Source organism: Salarias fasciatus, chromosome 1 (assembly GCF_902148845.1).
Source record: "Salarias fasciatus chromosome 1, fSalaFa1.1, whole genome shotgun sequence".
Classification (NCBI taxonomy): domain Eukaryota; kingdom Metazoa; phylum Chordata; class Actinopteri; order Blenniiformes; family Blenniidae; genus Salarias; species Salarias fasciatus.
In genome coordinates, this window is record NC_043745.1 from 17,522,877 (window position 1) to 17,538,844 (window position 15,968).

Consider the following 15,968-nt stretch of genomic DNA (forward strand, 5'->3'; position numbering starts at 1 on the left):
GTGCTTCACCTGCATTCCTCAGTCTACCTTTCTGACACTGTCCACATGTTTGAGACAATAACAAGTCTTGATGGCCAATCTAATATTGTGTTACTTGTGACTTGTTTTCTCCAATGTTTTTTTTTTTTTTTTTTTTTTTTTTTTTTTTTCTGAATCGTCTCTTGATCAGGAGTTTCAGAGGAAGTTATCTCAAATGACTCCGGAGCAAAAGAGGCTGACAGAGAAACTTGCAAACATGTCTCTGAACAACATGCCAGGTCAGTACTGATGAATGAATGAATGAATGAGTGGAATAAAAACGTAAAAATTGAAAACAGGAACACAGTTGAAGTGTGACAGGTTTTTACAAATTATGTATGTAGTGTGCATGAAATTAAGAAAAGATTATGTGAAATTGTGATGCAAATTTAATGGAAAAAAATCTTTTCCCTGGTAAATACGTGAGGCTTTAATGATATTTATTCTGTTTCTAGCAACAACCATAACCACCCTGAAAGTGGGTGTCACAGAGAAAAAAGGGAGTTGCATAAAGCTGCGAGACCAGCTGGAGGCTCTGGAGAAGGAGACTGCCGCTAAACTGGCTGAGATGGATCGGTACAACCTGGACATACAGGTAGGAGTTCAATGACTGTGGCATTGTTGATTAGGTTCATCCTTGTATGTTTAATGAATGCAGTAAATTTGCCAAACTCGATGACACAGGGATCTTATTTGTCTTGATTAATTTTTACTTAAAAAGCTTTGATAGCTGGTGAAAAGACGACGCACTGAAAATAGTGTGAAATCGGCTGAAGTGTTGATGTAGTGGATGATGTTCTTCATGTATGAATACTCTCCCAGGTGTGGTTAGCATTTTGCCTCACGAGGCAGATATTTTGAACATCTCCCTGATGGTTTTTATTTTTAAATGCCAAGCTAAAAACACACACATGGGCCCTCGTGTTCATTTTTAATCTCACTGAAACACCGTCAGAGAGCAAGGTGGTTTTTTTTCTTCCTTATTTAAGGTAGAAATTGTTCAATGTAGTGGAAGCATGTCCAAGGTTTTATTGACATTTTCAGTCAGCCATTGTATTGTATGTGTATTCCACACTTTATTGGTTTGAGCCTCTGTCAGAGCTGTTCATAAGATGAATACAGGATGAGTCATCGAAATTTGACACCAATTTACAGGACGAGTGAAGGGAGGGATTTCAGGTGAACTTAAAATAGTATTTGTGACTGTTTCTGTTGGCACACATTTCTCTGTACATATGTGGAGCTCCCTCCTCTACTCATCTGCTGGTCTTTAAAGAGTTCAAATAAATCAGGACAACAAATGAGTGTCTACATGTAATAATGTTCAGATGTTTCTGCTGTTTCGTTACAATATGTGATCAGAAGTCACATGTTCACATTCAGTCTTTGCTAAATCAGCACTCTGTGCCTGTGACGTTATCTTGGATTTTGTGTAATCAAACTAATAATCACTACCTCTTTCTGCCCTTTGAGGCTGTTTTGTTCTCTTCCTCCTTTTTCATATTTTCTTTCCCCCAAATTTCACTTTTGCGTTCACTTTTTGTCACCTGAATGTCTTTTCCCTTTTGTTTCCTTGTGAACCATTCCACTCGCTCCTTTCCTCTCTTCATTGTCCCTGTCTTACCACCCATCCCATGTTTCTTTCCCTCCATATTTACAGTCTGTGAGTTCTGAGGATTCAATGCTTCAGGCTGTCTTCTGTCTGCTGACTTGCCTGCGTAACCTCTTCTACCTAATTAAGGTTTTCACTTTAGGTCTCTTTGCTGTTGTCATTTTGTCTTTTCCTCATTAGTCTTTTCTGTTGTTAAACCTTGTGATCTTTTTAGAAGATCTTTTCTTTCTGTTCTTCTGTCTCTGTGTCATGAATCTTCTATAAACCGCCTGATAGTTACCCAGCAAGTATTTCATGCAGTTTGTTTGTGCATGCTGTTTGCCTACAGTCTTTAGCCTGATGCTTCACTCTATCATTTTCTTGCTTCAGTTCACTCTCTTTCTCTACTATCCTGTTAAGTTTGTGTATTTGTTTTCATGCCAGGAACTGAGAGAAAGCCAGAAGAAGCAGCAGGCGGCGCTGGAAAAGCTGCGAAGCATCAAAGAGGAGAAACGGCGTGAGCTGATCCGAAAGAAGGAACAGGAAGAGGAAAGGAAGAGGCAGGAGGAGGAAAGGAGGCGGAGGGAGGAAGAGGAACAGAGGTAGAGTGCAATATCCTTTTAAAGTTTACTTCAACAACTTTTTTTGTTTACTGGCATTTCCACAAGGAAAGAAGAAATATTTTTGAAACAAATATCGCTTCGCAGGCGTATAAAGATGGAAAAGGAACGTCAGTGGCAGGAAAAGTTGAAGAGAGAAGAAGATGAGCGTCAGAGGAAGCTTCAGGAGGAGAGGGAGGCCAAACAGAGGGCGGAGGAGGAGAAAGAGAGGCAGGCACTCATCCAGGCCGCCAAGGAGGAGGCCGAACGAGAGATGAGGGCAAAGGAGGAGGCTGAGCGCAAAAGAAGGGAGGAGGAGGAGAGGAAGAAGAGGGAAGAGGAGGAGCGGCGGAGGCAAGTAGAAAGACGGAGGCAGGAAGAGGAGAGAAGGAGACTGGAAGAGGAGCGGAAGCAGCTTGAGGAAGAGCGGCGAAAACTGGAAGAGGAGAGGAGGCAAGAGGAGAGGAGGAGAAAAGAAGAGGAGGAGCAACGCAAAAGGGAGGAGGAGAGACGGAGGTTAGAGGAGGAAAGGAGAGAGGAGCAGCGCCGGCGAGAGAGAGAGGAGGAGGACAGGAGGAGGCAGAGGGCGGCTGAGGCGGCAGTCCGAGATTCCGAGGAGAGGAGGAAGCGAGAGGAAGAGGAGAAAAAGAGGAGAGAGGAGGAGGACAGAAGAAGACGAGATGAGGAGAAGAGACGGCTTCATCAGCAGCAGGAGGAGGAGAGGAGGAGACGCGAGGACGAGAGAAAACGGGCCGAAGATGCAAGGAAGAGAAAGGAGGAGGAAGAGGAGCGGAGGAAAGCTGAGGAGGACAGGAGGAGGAAGGAGGAGGAGAGAAAGAAGAAAGAGGAGGCTCCTCGTCAGCAGCTGCCTCCGAGTGTGGGAGGGAAGCTGGATATCCAGGCTCTGCTGAGAGGACTGGAGGAGAGGAAGGGTGAGGAGACGCACAACTTCACACTTCTCACACATTCTTCCTCTCTGTGCTCACACAGTGTACTCCGTTTTCTATGTAGTATAACAAATAAATCGGTTAAGATGTAATTGCAGATGTTTTGTAGGCGTTCTGTGACCACTTCTAGTATATTTACTTTATTTTCCACCTCTAGTTGTTTGTTTGTGATTTATATTACTTGTTTACTTATTGCTCTTTGATCGACTTCAGGCGGGCATCCGAGAAACAAGCAGCACCGGAAGTCAGCATCCCTCACGTCTTTCAAAGCGCTCTACCCGTTCACTGCACGAAACAACGAGGAGCTCAGCTTCAACGCAGACGACATCCTGGAGGTGATGAGAAATCAGATAGTCCTCTTCATTTTGTTACGCCAAACTCTCTTATTATAATTTTTTTTTTTACCCATCTTTCTAACTCATGCAAACCGTGTGTTGCTCCATCTGCTCTCCTCAGGTGGATGAGACGACGGAGCGCGAGGAGGGCTGGCTCTATGGCAGCAAGCAGGGGAAGATGGGCTGGTTCCCTGAGAGCTATGTTGAGCGTGTGGCCTCGTCAGGCTCCGCTAATACCGCCGCAGCCTCTGCTCCTGCTAAACTGGCCCTTCAGTCTCAGCTCTCCAACGCCCTCGAGGCTGCCAAGGTAGCAGGGGCAAAGTCCGCCTTCACGCCAACGCACTCTCCAAACCCTGCGCCGTCTGACACTCAAGGACAGGTGAGGGCTTTACGGAGCAGCTGCGGACCGGCTTCTCCCCCTTTAATTAGCCAGATGTCGTCCAGACGGACGCTCACGTGCTCTGCTGTTTGTCCTGACTGAAGCAGGTGGTGGGGAACGTGTTGGCTCAAGCGCTTTGCTCCTGGACTGCAAAGACGGATAACCATCTGAACTTCAACAAGGACGACGTGATTCAGGTGCTGGAGCAACAAGAGAACTGGTGGCTCGGAGAGCTCAATGGCGAACAGGGTTGGTTCCCGAAAACTTATGTGACCCTGCTGGGAGAAGAAGAAGCTGTAGAGTGAGTGCTCATTCACATTATTTCCATAATGACAATGTTAATGGCTGCATTTTAGTCCAGGAAGCATTTTTTACATCAATGATCAGGACCAATCATTAGTACCAGTTCTAACTGGAAAAGGAAACTGGTCCTGATTCAAAACCTGTCAGTTTCAACACATTTCCATAATGTAAAAACCACCTCAAACATAAAATCTGCCAAAAGACAGAAGCTGGTTTCTGTAATTCCTCAGTAATCAGTGGGGATCCATTTTCCTTTCTTCTATATTTTTAACTCTCAGAGGTGTCCTAGAAAGAAGCCCAAACCTGTCTGTCCTCCAAGCAAACACTTTTACGCACAACACGGATGTTTTTATCTCAACAAATCAAGTCACATGATCGTGTGGCCTTACCTGTATGTTCAGGTGATGCAACAGTTCCAGAATGAGAAGCATTCAGCCCACAGAGATTATGTAATCCCCTCTATTGTGATGATCAATGTGTTGTTGTTGTAGTTCTTGCATATCAGACTGTAGCATTAACCTTTGCATTTATGCAGATGATTCAGTTGCAACCACTACGTGTAAGAAAACTGAGCCTGAAGGCGAAGATTCAGATTTACCTGTCGATCGAGTCTGGGCTGATCAGTCTTCATTTCTATGAATGGCGATTACACAATGAAGCTTAAAAAAGAAACACAACCTCTGGTCATTGTAGTGCGAAGTTACTGAAGCTGTTTAAATATCTTAAAATTTGATCTCTAGGTTTAGAGGTTTTGGTTTCCTTGAGGCCTTTTCCCTCAGATGTGTGCTCAGTGCTTTGACGCTCCACATCCTGATCGAAAGCTAAATAGATTTAGAATGGCATGAATGCAAACTTCATTGTGTAGAATGTTTTTAAGTTGGATGGTCTTTGTCTTCTCTGAGGACACTTTGACACTTGGAGAGAGATCTGATCACGCCGAAGTCTCATTAGCTGGTCGGTGTTGTAATATGGTTTTTCCTGTGTTTGCAGCACAAAAACTTCCGGACTCGATGTGGCAGACTCGAGTGACAGCTTGCAGCTTGAAGGTAAACTAAAACCTTACATAAGGCATTCATTCATTTTCAGTAACTGTCTTAACATGCAAGTCTTTCTGAGATCTTCACTTTTCAACGGAAATGTTCCGTCTTACCGGTCGAGCTGCTTTGACTTCAGTGACTCAGCTGATCACAGCTGCGTGATCAGACCTGCCGCTGCTTTGCTGATCTGGTTTTTGTTTCTGCTTTTCATTTATAGAGTACGTAGCGTTGTACACCTACGAGTCGCCAGAGGTCGGCGATCTGACCTTCACAGAGGGGGACGTGATCCTGGTGAGCAAGAGAGACGGCGAGTGGTGGAACGGCTCGATAGGCGACCGCACAGGCGTCTTCCCCAGCAACTACGTCAAACCTAAAGAGGCCGATGTAAGGACACAGAGCACATGTGCACGTAGCCGGTGAACTGAAATATGATGCAGTTAATGCTAATTTAGTGACACTGCACCGTGTGCAGCTGTTGTAAATGTTTTAATATTCTGTATTTCTTTTCAATGAAGACATAATAAATTCTACTTACTCTTTTCAGACAACTAGCACATCCGCAAAGAAGAAGCCAGGTGAGAGTCAGGAAAAGGATTATAAATCCTGCTGTTGTTACAGTTTCTGCAGTTGGAACTTGAATTTCTCTCTTTGTGCTCAGAGATCGGCCAGGTGATCAAGGCTCACTCCTCCTCGGGCCCAGAGCAGCTCAACCTGGAGAATGGCCAGCTCGTCCTCATCCTGGGCAAGAACGCCTCCGGCTGGTGGCTCGGGGAGCTGCAGGTCAGCGGTCCGTCGCTGCTCATAGACCAACTATAGCGCGTTACTCCTGACGTCTGTTGCCCTTTGGCACTGGATTAGCAGATTAAGTTCTTTGCATTGTTCATGAAAGAAAAAAAAAACGGAATCCCCTCAGGCTTTTGACTTCTTTTGACCTCTGGGATTTTTCTGCAAAGCAAAACGAATCATTCTTTACTTTTACTACAGTGCTTTTGTTTGTTTAATTTAGCAAATGCTGGAGCTGGAAATTCAACTCTTACTTCACAGAAATATTGTTCCAGTATTTCTTGTTACTTTCCAGCACATAAAAAATAAAAATAAAATTTTGAATTTTCTTTTTCTTTTTCTTTATTTTTTTATTTCCGTTTCTTGAACTCTAGGCACGTGGTAAAAAGCGTCAGAAGGGCTGGTTCCCTTCCAGCAATATTAAATTATTGGGTTCCAACAGTGGCAAATCCACACCAGCTCATCAACCAGGTAACACACACACACACACACACACACTTTTATAAGCATATGTGAGGGTGAGGATGTGGAGTAACACTAAGTATGTGAGAATGGCTGAAACACAAACCCACTGGCTCCCCTCCTGCTTCAGTCTGTCAGGTCATTGCCATTTACGACTACAAGGCTGCCAACGACGACGAGATGAGCTTCTCTAAAGGGCAGCTGATCAACGTTCTGGACAAGACCAACCCTGACTGGTGGAAAGGAGAGCTCAGCGGCACCACCGGCCTCTTCCCCACCAACTACGTGAAGGTGACCACGGCGGACTGCGACCCCAGCCAGCAGTGTAAGAAAACATGTTAAGCATCATTGAAATTCAAAAAGAAATGTGTGTTTGAGAGACTTTAGTTGAACCCTCACCTGCTCTTCATTTGCTAAACGCTCATCCTCCATCACTCCTCCTGCTCATCTCATCTTCTGCCAGTGTGACTGTTTTCCCCTCACTTCCTCTTTATCTCTCCCTCATTCCTCAGTTTCTGTTTCCTTCTCCTTTCAGGGCCGTAGAGAGACTCTTCCTCCTTCATCTCCTCCTCTTCCTCCTCTCCTCCTCCTCCTCCTCCTGACTTCAGAGAGACCCACTATCACACTCTACCTCTGACCAGGCGGAGTGTCTGGACTCTCTCCACTAACTTCTCCTCCTTGTGTATTTCTGAGGAGACAAACAGTGAACATTGAAATATGACAAGAAAGAAGTTTCTTTGACTCATTCTGTGAAACGTGGAAGCCACAGTGCCTTGTTAAATTCTTTTTCTCTAATCATGCATTATGTTTGACTAGAGGAAGTGTGTGAAGTAGAGTGATAGTGGGTTTCCCTATTGCTTGTTTTTCTTTCTTTTTATTTCACCTCACAAGAACGTTATTCTACTTTATCTTGCAGTCCTTTGTTCATTTGTATCACACCTTTATTGCAGCACTTTCCTTTTTTCTAGCAGTTTGCACTTGCTTGTCCACAAAGATATCTCCGCATTCAGGCCCGATGGTTGGGTTTTATTGTTTGTTCTTAACTTTTAAGATTTGTTCCTTTTCGTGAGGATAAACTAATGCCAGCAATCATCTCGTAGATGTTTTGTGACGGTTCCAATTGAGGATTTGGCTCTTGCTTGTTTGTGGTTCTACTTTAAAAATTATATCTTCAGTATAGTTTCTACAGACTGTTAAAGGTTAGACACTGATATGAAGAACTTGGTACAATTTGGCAGCTGAACTTTAGTAAATTGAAAATATGGATTTTTTTTTTTTTTTTTTTTTTTTTTGCACAGAAACCTTTTGTACAGGGCCTTTGGTTTCACACCTTTGAGAAACTTGTCTGCCTGAAGTTGCTTTTTATATAGAGCACTTTAAAAAGCTGCGGCTACAACAAAGTGCTTTACGCCACAAAAAGAACGACACAACAGGAAATGCATTTACAAATACAGTGAAATATGAAAAAACCTCTGGTACAAGTGGCTTTTAAGAATTGATCTAAAAGAGGAAACTGGCTGCCAGCGTGAGATTCTCAGGGTTTAAGCTGTTCAGCTGTTTTGAGTTGTAAATCAGAAGTCATAGCTGAAGATATTACTAACAGACAGCACACAAGCACATGCAGTCATGAAAAGAGCCTTATTGACCATGAACCCAAAATGAATATAGAACTCATCATTACTGTTGAAAGAAGTGCGAGATGAAGAAGTGAGAGATTTGGGTTTTTGGCCTGAAGTTTTTTGCAGGGTTTGTTTGGTGGAGCTAAGGTTATGGAAATAGCGATAAATAATGCATCAACTACATTGGTTAATGTCATAAATCTGTTAATCTGTTGCTTGTTGTATGTAAATTGTTGACTGGGTTGTTGAGCTTGGGGGGATTTTCTGTGTGGTGTTTGCACATTCTCCCTGTGCATTCATGGGTTTTCTAGCTGCTCTGATTTCCTTCTACAGTATTTGATCCTGGTTCAGCGCAAAGAGAAAACTCATGTATTGGTAAGAAGTCAGGGTTGAGAATGAATGTCAGGTCAGAAAACGGAAACGGAAAACGTCCCTCTGTCCAGTTTGAAATCGGATCAAACTAAAGTATCTGAGGGTGTAAAGTTTATCAAAGAATCAGGTTTACAGGTGAAATGGATGAGTTGAGCCCCTCTGACCGCTGCACAGCATCTTATCACAACTGAACTGAAATGTATCTCAGTTTTACGACTCTGCAACAAGAAATAAATGCAAATTTTTGCTTTGATCTGGAAACTTTGTTATTGGTTCCTGAAATGCCTTCTATAAGCTCTTGTGTGCTGCCTTCAGTGTTTAAGTTGTCAACACAGTACATGTGATCAAGATGGGCAGATACGTGACGGCAACATTTTGTCACTGAAACTGTTTTTCTTTTTCATTAATTCAAATCTTCCTTACCTCGTTTAGCAACAGTTCTCCTTTATAACTTAGGTTTGGAGTTAAAAAAAATGTATTTAATTTCTTTTCGTTTTCCTTTCAATACATTTATAATAAAGTTAACCCTGTATTTCGCCGGAATCTGTTCTTGTGCTGTTCGGGGATTCTCAGAACCGAAAGCGAAGAGCATTTCCTTCACATTTGAAGCTTGTTTTCAGTGGCAGAAGTCAAAGAGAAACTAGACAAACGTCTAGCTTCTTCTCAAAATATGCAGCTCAGGGTGTGAAAAAAAGGGTGAGAAGCTCTCTTCCTGTTTTGGTACAAACAGATTTACCAGCAATGAGACGATAACGGCACATAAGAAGAGCGAAGGCAGAGCAGACCGGAGCGACGGTAGTCGGATCAAAAGGAGAAAGGAGAAACTAGATCAGTTCGAGCAATGGCCTCACAAAGAGTTTTTCATTTTCTAAATCTTTGGAATGGGAGAGAGGATGAAGGCGAAGGACGAGATGGTAAAGAAAGTAAAGGGTCAGTGAGAGAGAGGCAGTCAGATGGCGTTGGAACGTCACAAGTAGAAAATGGAAAACGTTCACCAGGTAAGTGTTTGTCTTCTCTTTGCTGTCTTCCATTGTATTTCCTTTTCCTCTTGCTTCCTTTCTGAATAACTTTCCCTTCTAACATTAGAACATCCAGCAGGAGGCAGTAAACGCTGTACCGATGTGTTGCCCTCATTCTTTTGCCTGCGATTTAGTTGTTGTGGCCGCATTAGTGCAATGTTTTCCCCCTTTTTGTGTCGTGCAGGGTGTGCAGACCTGAACAGCCTGGACGCCCTGAGCCCCCAGGAGAAGAAGCGACAGGGTTACATCCACGAGCTGATCCAGACCGAGGAGAGATACGTGGAGGACCTGCAGATCGTGCTGGATGTAATGCACACAAACCTTTGAGTTTGAACTGGAAACTCACTTCATTTAATTGCATTTGCAGTAAATGACCAAAGAGCAGCGAGAGGCTGATTGAGAACAGTTTCTCTTTTGTGAGAGAGAAATGTGACTCATGGGGTTTGAATGTTCTTCTGGCCACATACTGTGCCCAGTAGTGTGTAAATATATCGCTTTGTCTCTGTCTTAATGTGTGTGTGTGTTTGTGTTTGTGTGTGCGTGTAGGTGTTTCACAGGCCCATGTCCCAGTCGGGCCGACTGACCGAAGCAGAGATGTCCATGATCTTCGTCAACTGGAAGGAGCTGCTGGCCTGCAACGCCAAACTGGTCAAGTAAATATCGCAAAGATGGAGTGACTGAATCTATCAATAACCAAGGAAGTGATGAAATATTTAGTGTCATAAAGGTACAATGGTTGATTTGAGTTTGTGTTCACACGCAGAGCTCTGGGCGATCGGAAAAAGATGGAAGGGCAGAACATGCCGGTGCAGATGATCGGAGACATCCTGGCCGCCGAGCTGTCCCACATGCAGCCTTACATCCGCTTCTGCTCCAGTCAGTTCAACGGAGCCGCGCTGCTCCAGACTCGCACCGACAACGAGCCAGACTTCAAGGACTTTCTTAAGGTAAGAGCGAGAGAAAGGAATGAGCTACAGGAGGTGGAACTAAAACATCATTCGTTTAATCTTCTGAGACCGAGCTGCACTTTCTGACGAAAACTAAAACGAGTTGTTTCAATGTTCATCAGAAAATTGCCACAGACTACAGGTGTAAAGGGATGCCGCTGTCCAGCTTCCTGCTGAAGCCGATGCAGCGCATCACACGGTATCCTCTGCACATCAAAAATGTAAGTTGTTGTGGCTCAAATCGTGACTTTTACAGTGTGTCATGAGAAAAATGTGAAAGCTTATATTCTGTTCATGGTGGTGAGTGACATTGCTGTGTGTTCTTGCAGATCCTGGAGTGCACAGCTGAGGGTCACGCCGACCGAGGTCACCTGAAAGAGGCTCTGGAGAGGGCGGAGGAGCTCTGCCAGCAGGTTCTTTTCAGTTATCTGCTTTTTGATAGAAATTGTTATTTCAGTTCAGCATTTTATTTCCTGACAATTGATCGTCTTGTGCAGGTAAATGAGGGCGTGAGAGAAAAGGAAAACTCTGAACGACTGGAATGGATTCAGAACCACGTACAGTGCGACGGTGCTGCAGAGGTATTTATCACACTCCTCATAAACGGTTTCCATATTTACTAGAGCCAGTGGGGATGTGATTTAAAAACCTAAGCGTGTATTCTTCTCTCAGCATTTGGTCTTCAACTCGCTCACAAACTGCTTGGGTCCCAGGAAACTGCTGCACAGCGGCAAGGTGAGAAACACTGAGTGTTGGACTCCGATATCCAGCTGAGCTCCAGAGCAGCCTGAAGGAGGAGGATTGTTTTTATTTGCCTGCATTAATGTTTCAAAATCTCAGAAAGCTGAAGAGATCAGAGTGTAGCACAGAGAAGGATGAAACCCAAAGCATGACTGTGTCAGATCCCTGGAAGTCGTGTGGTTAAGAGTTGTGGGCCTCAGATCGCAGAGAGAAACTCAGAGATCAGGGAGCTGATTCATGTCAGCAGGATGCAACAGACTGGCCTCAGAGATTCACAAACTCATCCTTCTTTTTGTTTTTTTTGTTTTTTTGTTTTTTCAATCTCAACCGGAGGCATGTGGAAGTGGGCACATCTCAAAAATACCACAATACTGTAACAGTTGTTTTGCACCATATTTTAATTGGAACACTGAAATTTATGATACAAAACTGAAATATTTGATACATTTTTTTAATGAAAATCAAAAATATAACACTTTGAAAATCTTGCATATTTTTCATATATTCAGATGTATTTTCTTCACTGTATGCTATCCTGTGCCATGATTTAAAAAAAAAAATTAAAGAAAAAATATGGGAATTGTTGATAACAAATTTATAGGATTCAGTCTCCCTCTTTCTTTCTTTTCAGATGTACAAGGCTAAAAGCAACAAGGAACTCTGGGCTTTCCTCTTCAACGACTTCCTGCTTCTCACTCACTCGGCTAAACCGTTCTCCTCGTCTGGTCCCGATAAACTATTCAGCAACAAAAGCAACACACAGCTCAAGATGTACAAACCAGTAAGGAGCAGACAGGAGGGCAGCGTGTGTCTCTAAAGCGGCTGGAGGATATGGTGTTGTGTATTTGTATGCATGACTGTGTGTCGTGTTTTGCTTCCTGCAGCCTGTCCTGCTGAATGAAGTCCTGGTGAAGCTCGCGGATCCTTCCAGTGATGAGCCCACCTTCCACATCTCACACATCGACAGAGTCTACATCCTGAGGACCGAAAACATCAACGAACGGTAGTTTGACATCCCAGCAGATACGCAGGTGGCTCGGTGTGTTGTTTGGGGTGTTTTTGACGAGCACTGTGTGCGTTTGTGTGTCTTGCAGGACGGCGTGGGTTCAGAAGATTAAAGCTGCATCAGAGGAGTTTATTGAGACCGAGAAGAGGAAAAGAGAGAAGGTCTATCAAGGTTTGTGTCTTTGAACCAACAGCCACATTCCTGTCTCAAGTGTGCTCGTCTCAGTCTGATGATCCTTCCGTGTGTGTGTGTGTGTGTGTGTGTGTGTGTGTGTGTGTTTGTGTGCTAGCGGCCCGATCTGTGAAGGCCAGCGGGATCGGCAGGCTGCTTGTCACCGTCTTGGAAGCCACTGAACTGAAGGCGGGAAAACCCAACGGTGAGCATGAATTCACTCCCATTCCAACTGTGTGCTTCACAGCTCAGTGGTCTGAAGCCACGGCGTCAGCGAGGTAGAGAGCGAAGCACTGGAGTAAGAACCAGACGCAGTAGGAGAGAACAACATGTCTTATTATTTGTACACCAAAAACACTGATGCAATCACAAGAATGAAACGTTATGTTGATGGAAGATCTACAGCTGCTGCAGAAACAGAAGTCAGCATCATCGAGAGGAAATGAAGAAATATGAGAAACTCAGCGGCAGCTGTTGGGTGCAGTGAGCCACAAGGAGACCGTTTCGTAATAGTTTTAGACTTATGAAATAAATTGGTTCATCTTCACTCTCTGGCTGCTTCAGTTTATGCCGTCTCCTTTTATTTGATGCTTTGTTGCCTTTTCTTTGCTCGTTCTGATTTTTCCCTGGACTTTTTTCTTTGTCTTAACTCCTCTCTGCTGCCCGGATCCTGTTTCTCTTCCTTCCTCATCTCCCCTTTTTAATTATTTAACCTTTTTTAATCTGTCCACTGTTTCCTTACATCCTCATGCATCACTTTCTCGTCCCCCCCTCTTCATTCTGATCCTGTTTTTTTTTCCTGTTCTGCAGGTAAAAGCAACCCGTACTGCGAGGTGACGATGGGGACGCAGATCTTCACCTCCAGGACGCTGAATGACACTCTGAACCCAAAGTGGAACTTCAACTGTCAGTTCCACATCAAAGACCTTTACCAGGACGTCCTCTGCATCACCATCTTCGAACGAGACCAGTTCGGACCCGACGGTGAGCAGCGTGCTGCTTCACTCCTCTCTTCTCATCTGTCGTTTGTAGAAATGTTCTCATCAGTACCTCCCCTCTCTCTGGTTGAACTCTTCTCACCTCAGACTTCCTGGGTCGGACAGAGGTCCCCGTGGCGACTATAAAGAAAGAGCTGGAGAACAAGGGCCCGGTGACGCGCCGTCTCCTCCTGCACGAGGTCCCCACCGGAGAGGTGTGGGTCCGCCTCGACCTGCAGCTCTTCGGCAGCAGATAGCCGCGTCAGACCAACCGATGGGAAACACCTCCAAATACCAACTAACCAAACAAGACGAGCTGCTTGAATCCTCCTCTACAATCAAGAACGAAGACTTGTTACCACGTGCTCCAAAATGGACTCTATCAATAAGAAACCCTCAAACTGTTACATACATCAAGACTTCAGAGTTAATATTAGCCGGCGTTAATAATACCTCAGTACAGTTAGGGCCGGAAAAGCCGACTGGTGCAATATTATAGTTTCTCCACAGTACTTTGAAGGTCTGTCTCCTCGAGCAGCGGAGACACAGCTGTAGTAAATCACAACCTCAAGACCAAGTTAAAACTGGACAAAGGAAGCTAACAAGTACATAGTAACAGGAGCTAATAAAGCTATTAAATCTTCTAAAGGGTTTTATCATCCTGTCTTTTTTAGGTATTCTCACTTTGCCAAATCTGCACAACTAAGGCCATTTAAAGCATTGAAATTCAAGTTGCTTTTGCTTCATCTGAACTGTCAGGATTCATCTGTGTGATTTGATTTTTTTTTTTTTTAAATATGTGAGGAGATCAGGACTGATGGGTTCTGAGAGGGGTTGACCTGCTATCATAAGCTGCGTGGCCTCGGCGTCGGCTTCGCTCAGTGACTTTAAGAGCTTCGGAAACGAGGGGCGATGGATGATTGACGGCTGCGTTAAATGCCTGAGACGGCCCGGAGGAGGAGTTTCAGTCTGTAGCTGGTTTACTACTGTAGACGGGAGATCTCAGGACACGTTGTTCTGGGTTCAGTCTGTGTCACTGTAACTGCAGGGGTTGTTTTCCTTCTGGGTGTTTGTGACGACATATCTTCAGGGTGTAAACTCACTGAAACAGTTGGGATATGGAGATACGCTCACCTGAGGGGCTTTGATGCTGCAACATGTGGAGCTAACTCAACCTTCGGCCTTAACGCGTCTCTTCTCTGATGTCCTTTTCTAAAAACTCCTTTGGGATAAAACTGTTTGGTTATAACCTTCTTTGCTTCATTTTGGGAGTGCAAAAGCAGCTCAGTAATTCAAGTGCAGAATAAAGAAGGTGAGACGAAGCTGCGTTCCTGAACTCCTTCCACACCTCTGTCTTTCTCACTCGCTGAGGCGACGGTTCCTGCTTTGCCTTTTTGGCACAAATTCTATGGCGTCAACTTTTGGATCCGTCTCTGACTTTCCAGCAACAACATCAGTGTTTCTCTCAAATGTATTTTTGTTCTTCATACGTTTCTCTGTCAGTCATGAATGATTTGTGCTGCTTCAGTGCTTTTCTGGTTGACGGCATTGTTCTGTTGCCTCGCTCATCCACCATTAACGGTTCGGGATTATGGTTCTTCAAACTGTATATTTATATTAGAATTTGACTTTTCAGTGTCTTGTGTTGACTCTCTCTCCAGTGTCTTCCCTAACTCTCGGAACCTGCTGGAGCTCTGGATCTATCCAAACGAGCAAGTGTTGTATTTATTTCTTAATTTATGCGTGCGACTATCCCGGAGGTCTGTGAGCCTTTGCTGTGTCTTCATGGAGAATCTGTTTTCACTGGGTTCGCTTTCAACATGTTGACGCCATTTCCACCGCTGGTTCAGTCCCCCAGCTGATCCTCTGGTTGCGGTTACTTTTTACTGTAAGTTCATAGGTCACTAGTCATTTACTTATGCTCGCTCTCATTTCTTTCATTTAGCGGTTTGTTTTTAAGCCTTGTATTCATTTGATTTTTGAATTTGTGGGGGCAAAGAGACTGGACTGCCGTTCTTTGTCTGTCTGAATGTGTTAAGATTCTTTTGTTTTTGTTTTATTTTCCGCCTCCTCCTGTATCTAATGATGCTGCGCCGCCTTGTCCTCGCTAACCTGGACTGTTTTTTTCACAGCTGATCAGAAACCGAGTCTGTAACCTGCTGTCTGTACTCACTTTTTGCTTCTGTGTGGCGTTCTCTGAATCAGGGTTTTTAAAGCTAATTAAAGACTAATTAAAAGTGAGCAAACTGTCACTTTGCCTTTTAATTTTAATCACTGCCACTGAAACTGCTGTACATCCTCATGCTGCGGTGATGTGGTCAGACACGCTGCGCTACATTTTCTGATTTATATATAATCAGAAATGAAATAGAGTTTTGGGAAGGAGGTATTATTTTTCTTTATTAACCATTGGAACTTGCCACTTTTCAGCAAATTTATAAAAGTTACTTTGTGAGGAATTTGTACAAATATAACCTAAAAAGTTTCGAATATAACAATAATAAAGCAGTTTAAGCAATATTTAAATCAATTTTCTTACACAGCCCCCTCCAACTGACCATCTTCGAACATTGTGAGGAAAAAAAATATAAATTCTAAGTAGCCTTGAATGGAAAAAAAAAGGGGGGGGGGGCATCTTTTTTTTTTTTCTTTTTTTTAAGAT

General features: G+C 43.9%; 1 protein-coding gene across 2 annotated transcripts in view; it reads left to right on the forward strand.

Moving 5' to 3' along the window:
• The window catches only part of itsn2b (intersectin 2b), a 30,716-nt gene extending 15,158 nt beyond the window's left edge, over positions 1 to 15,558 (forward strand). The window contains exons 15-40 of one of the 2 annotated variants that reach the window (XM_030089135.1): positions 170 to 257; positions 474 to 613; positions 2,054 to 2,211; positions 2,317 to 3,140; positions 3,369 to 3,490; positions 3,612 to 3,869; positions 3,974 to 4,170; positions 5,163 to 5,218; positions 5,427 to 5,593; positions 5,754 to 5,784; positions 5,868 to 5,989; positions 6,367 to 6,463; positions 6,585 to 6,779; positions 9,649 to 9,770; positions 10,011 to 10,117; positions 10,228 to 10,411; positions 10,534 to 10,632; positions 10,741 to 10,824; positions 10,909 to 10,992; positions 11,084 to 11,146; positions 11,784 to 11,933; positions 12,037 to 12,155; positions 12,247 to 12,329; positions 12,448 to 12,534; positions 13,140 to 13,313; positions 13,415 to 15,558. In XM_030089135.1, coding sequence (XP_029944995.1) covers positions 170 to 257; positions 474 to 613; positions 2,054 to 2,211; positions 2,317 to 3,140; positions 3,369 to 3,490; positions 3,612 to 3,869; positions 3,974 to 4,170; positions 5,163 to 5,218; positions 5,427 to 5,593; positions 5,754 to 5,784; positions 5,868 to 5,989; positions 6,367 to 6,463; positions 6,585 to 6,779; positions 9,649 to 9,770; positions 10,011 to 10,117; positions 10,228 to 10,411; positions 10,534 to 10,632; positions 10,741 to 10,824; positions 10,909 to 10,992; positions 11,084 to 11,146; positions 11,784 to 11,933; positions 12,037 to 12,155; positions 12,247 to 12,329; positions 12,448 to 12,534; positions 13,140 to 13,313; positions 13,415 to 13,563 — 3,960 coding nt within the window. In that variant the 3' untranslated portion in view covers positions 13,564 to 15,558. The remainder of the gene's footprint in view (positions 1 to 169; positions 258 to 473; positions 614 to 2,053; positions 2,212 to 2,316; positions 3,141 to 3,368; positions 3,491 to 3,611; positions 3,870 to 3,973; positions 4,171 to 5,162; positions 5,219 to 5,426; positions 5,594 to 5,753; positions 5,785 to 5,867; positions 5,990 to 6,366; positions 6,464 to 6,584; positions 6,780 to 9,648; positions 9,771 to 10,010; positions 10,118 to 10,227; positions 10,412 to 10,533; positions 10,633 to 10,740; positions 10,825 to 10,908; positions 10,993 to 11,083; positions 11,147 to 11,783; positions 11,934 to 12,036; positions 12,156 to 12,246; positions 12,330 to 12,447; positions 12,535 to 13,139; positions 13,314 to 13,414) is intronic. The other variant, XM_030089143.1, reaches the window with a different exon arrangement.
• The last annotated feature ends 410 nt before the right edge of the window (positions 15,559 to 15,968 follow it).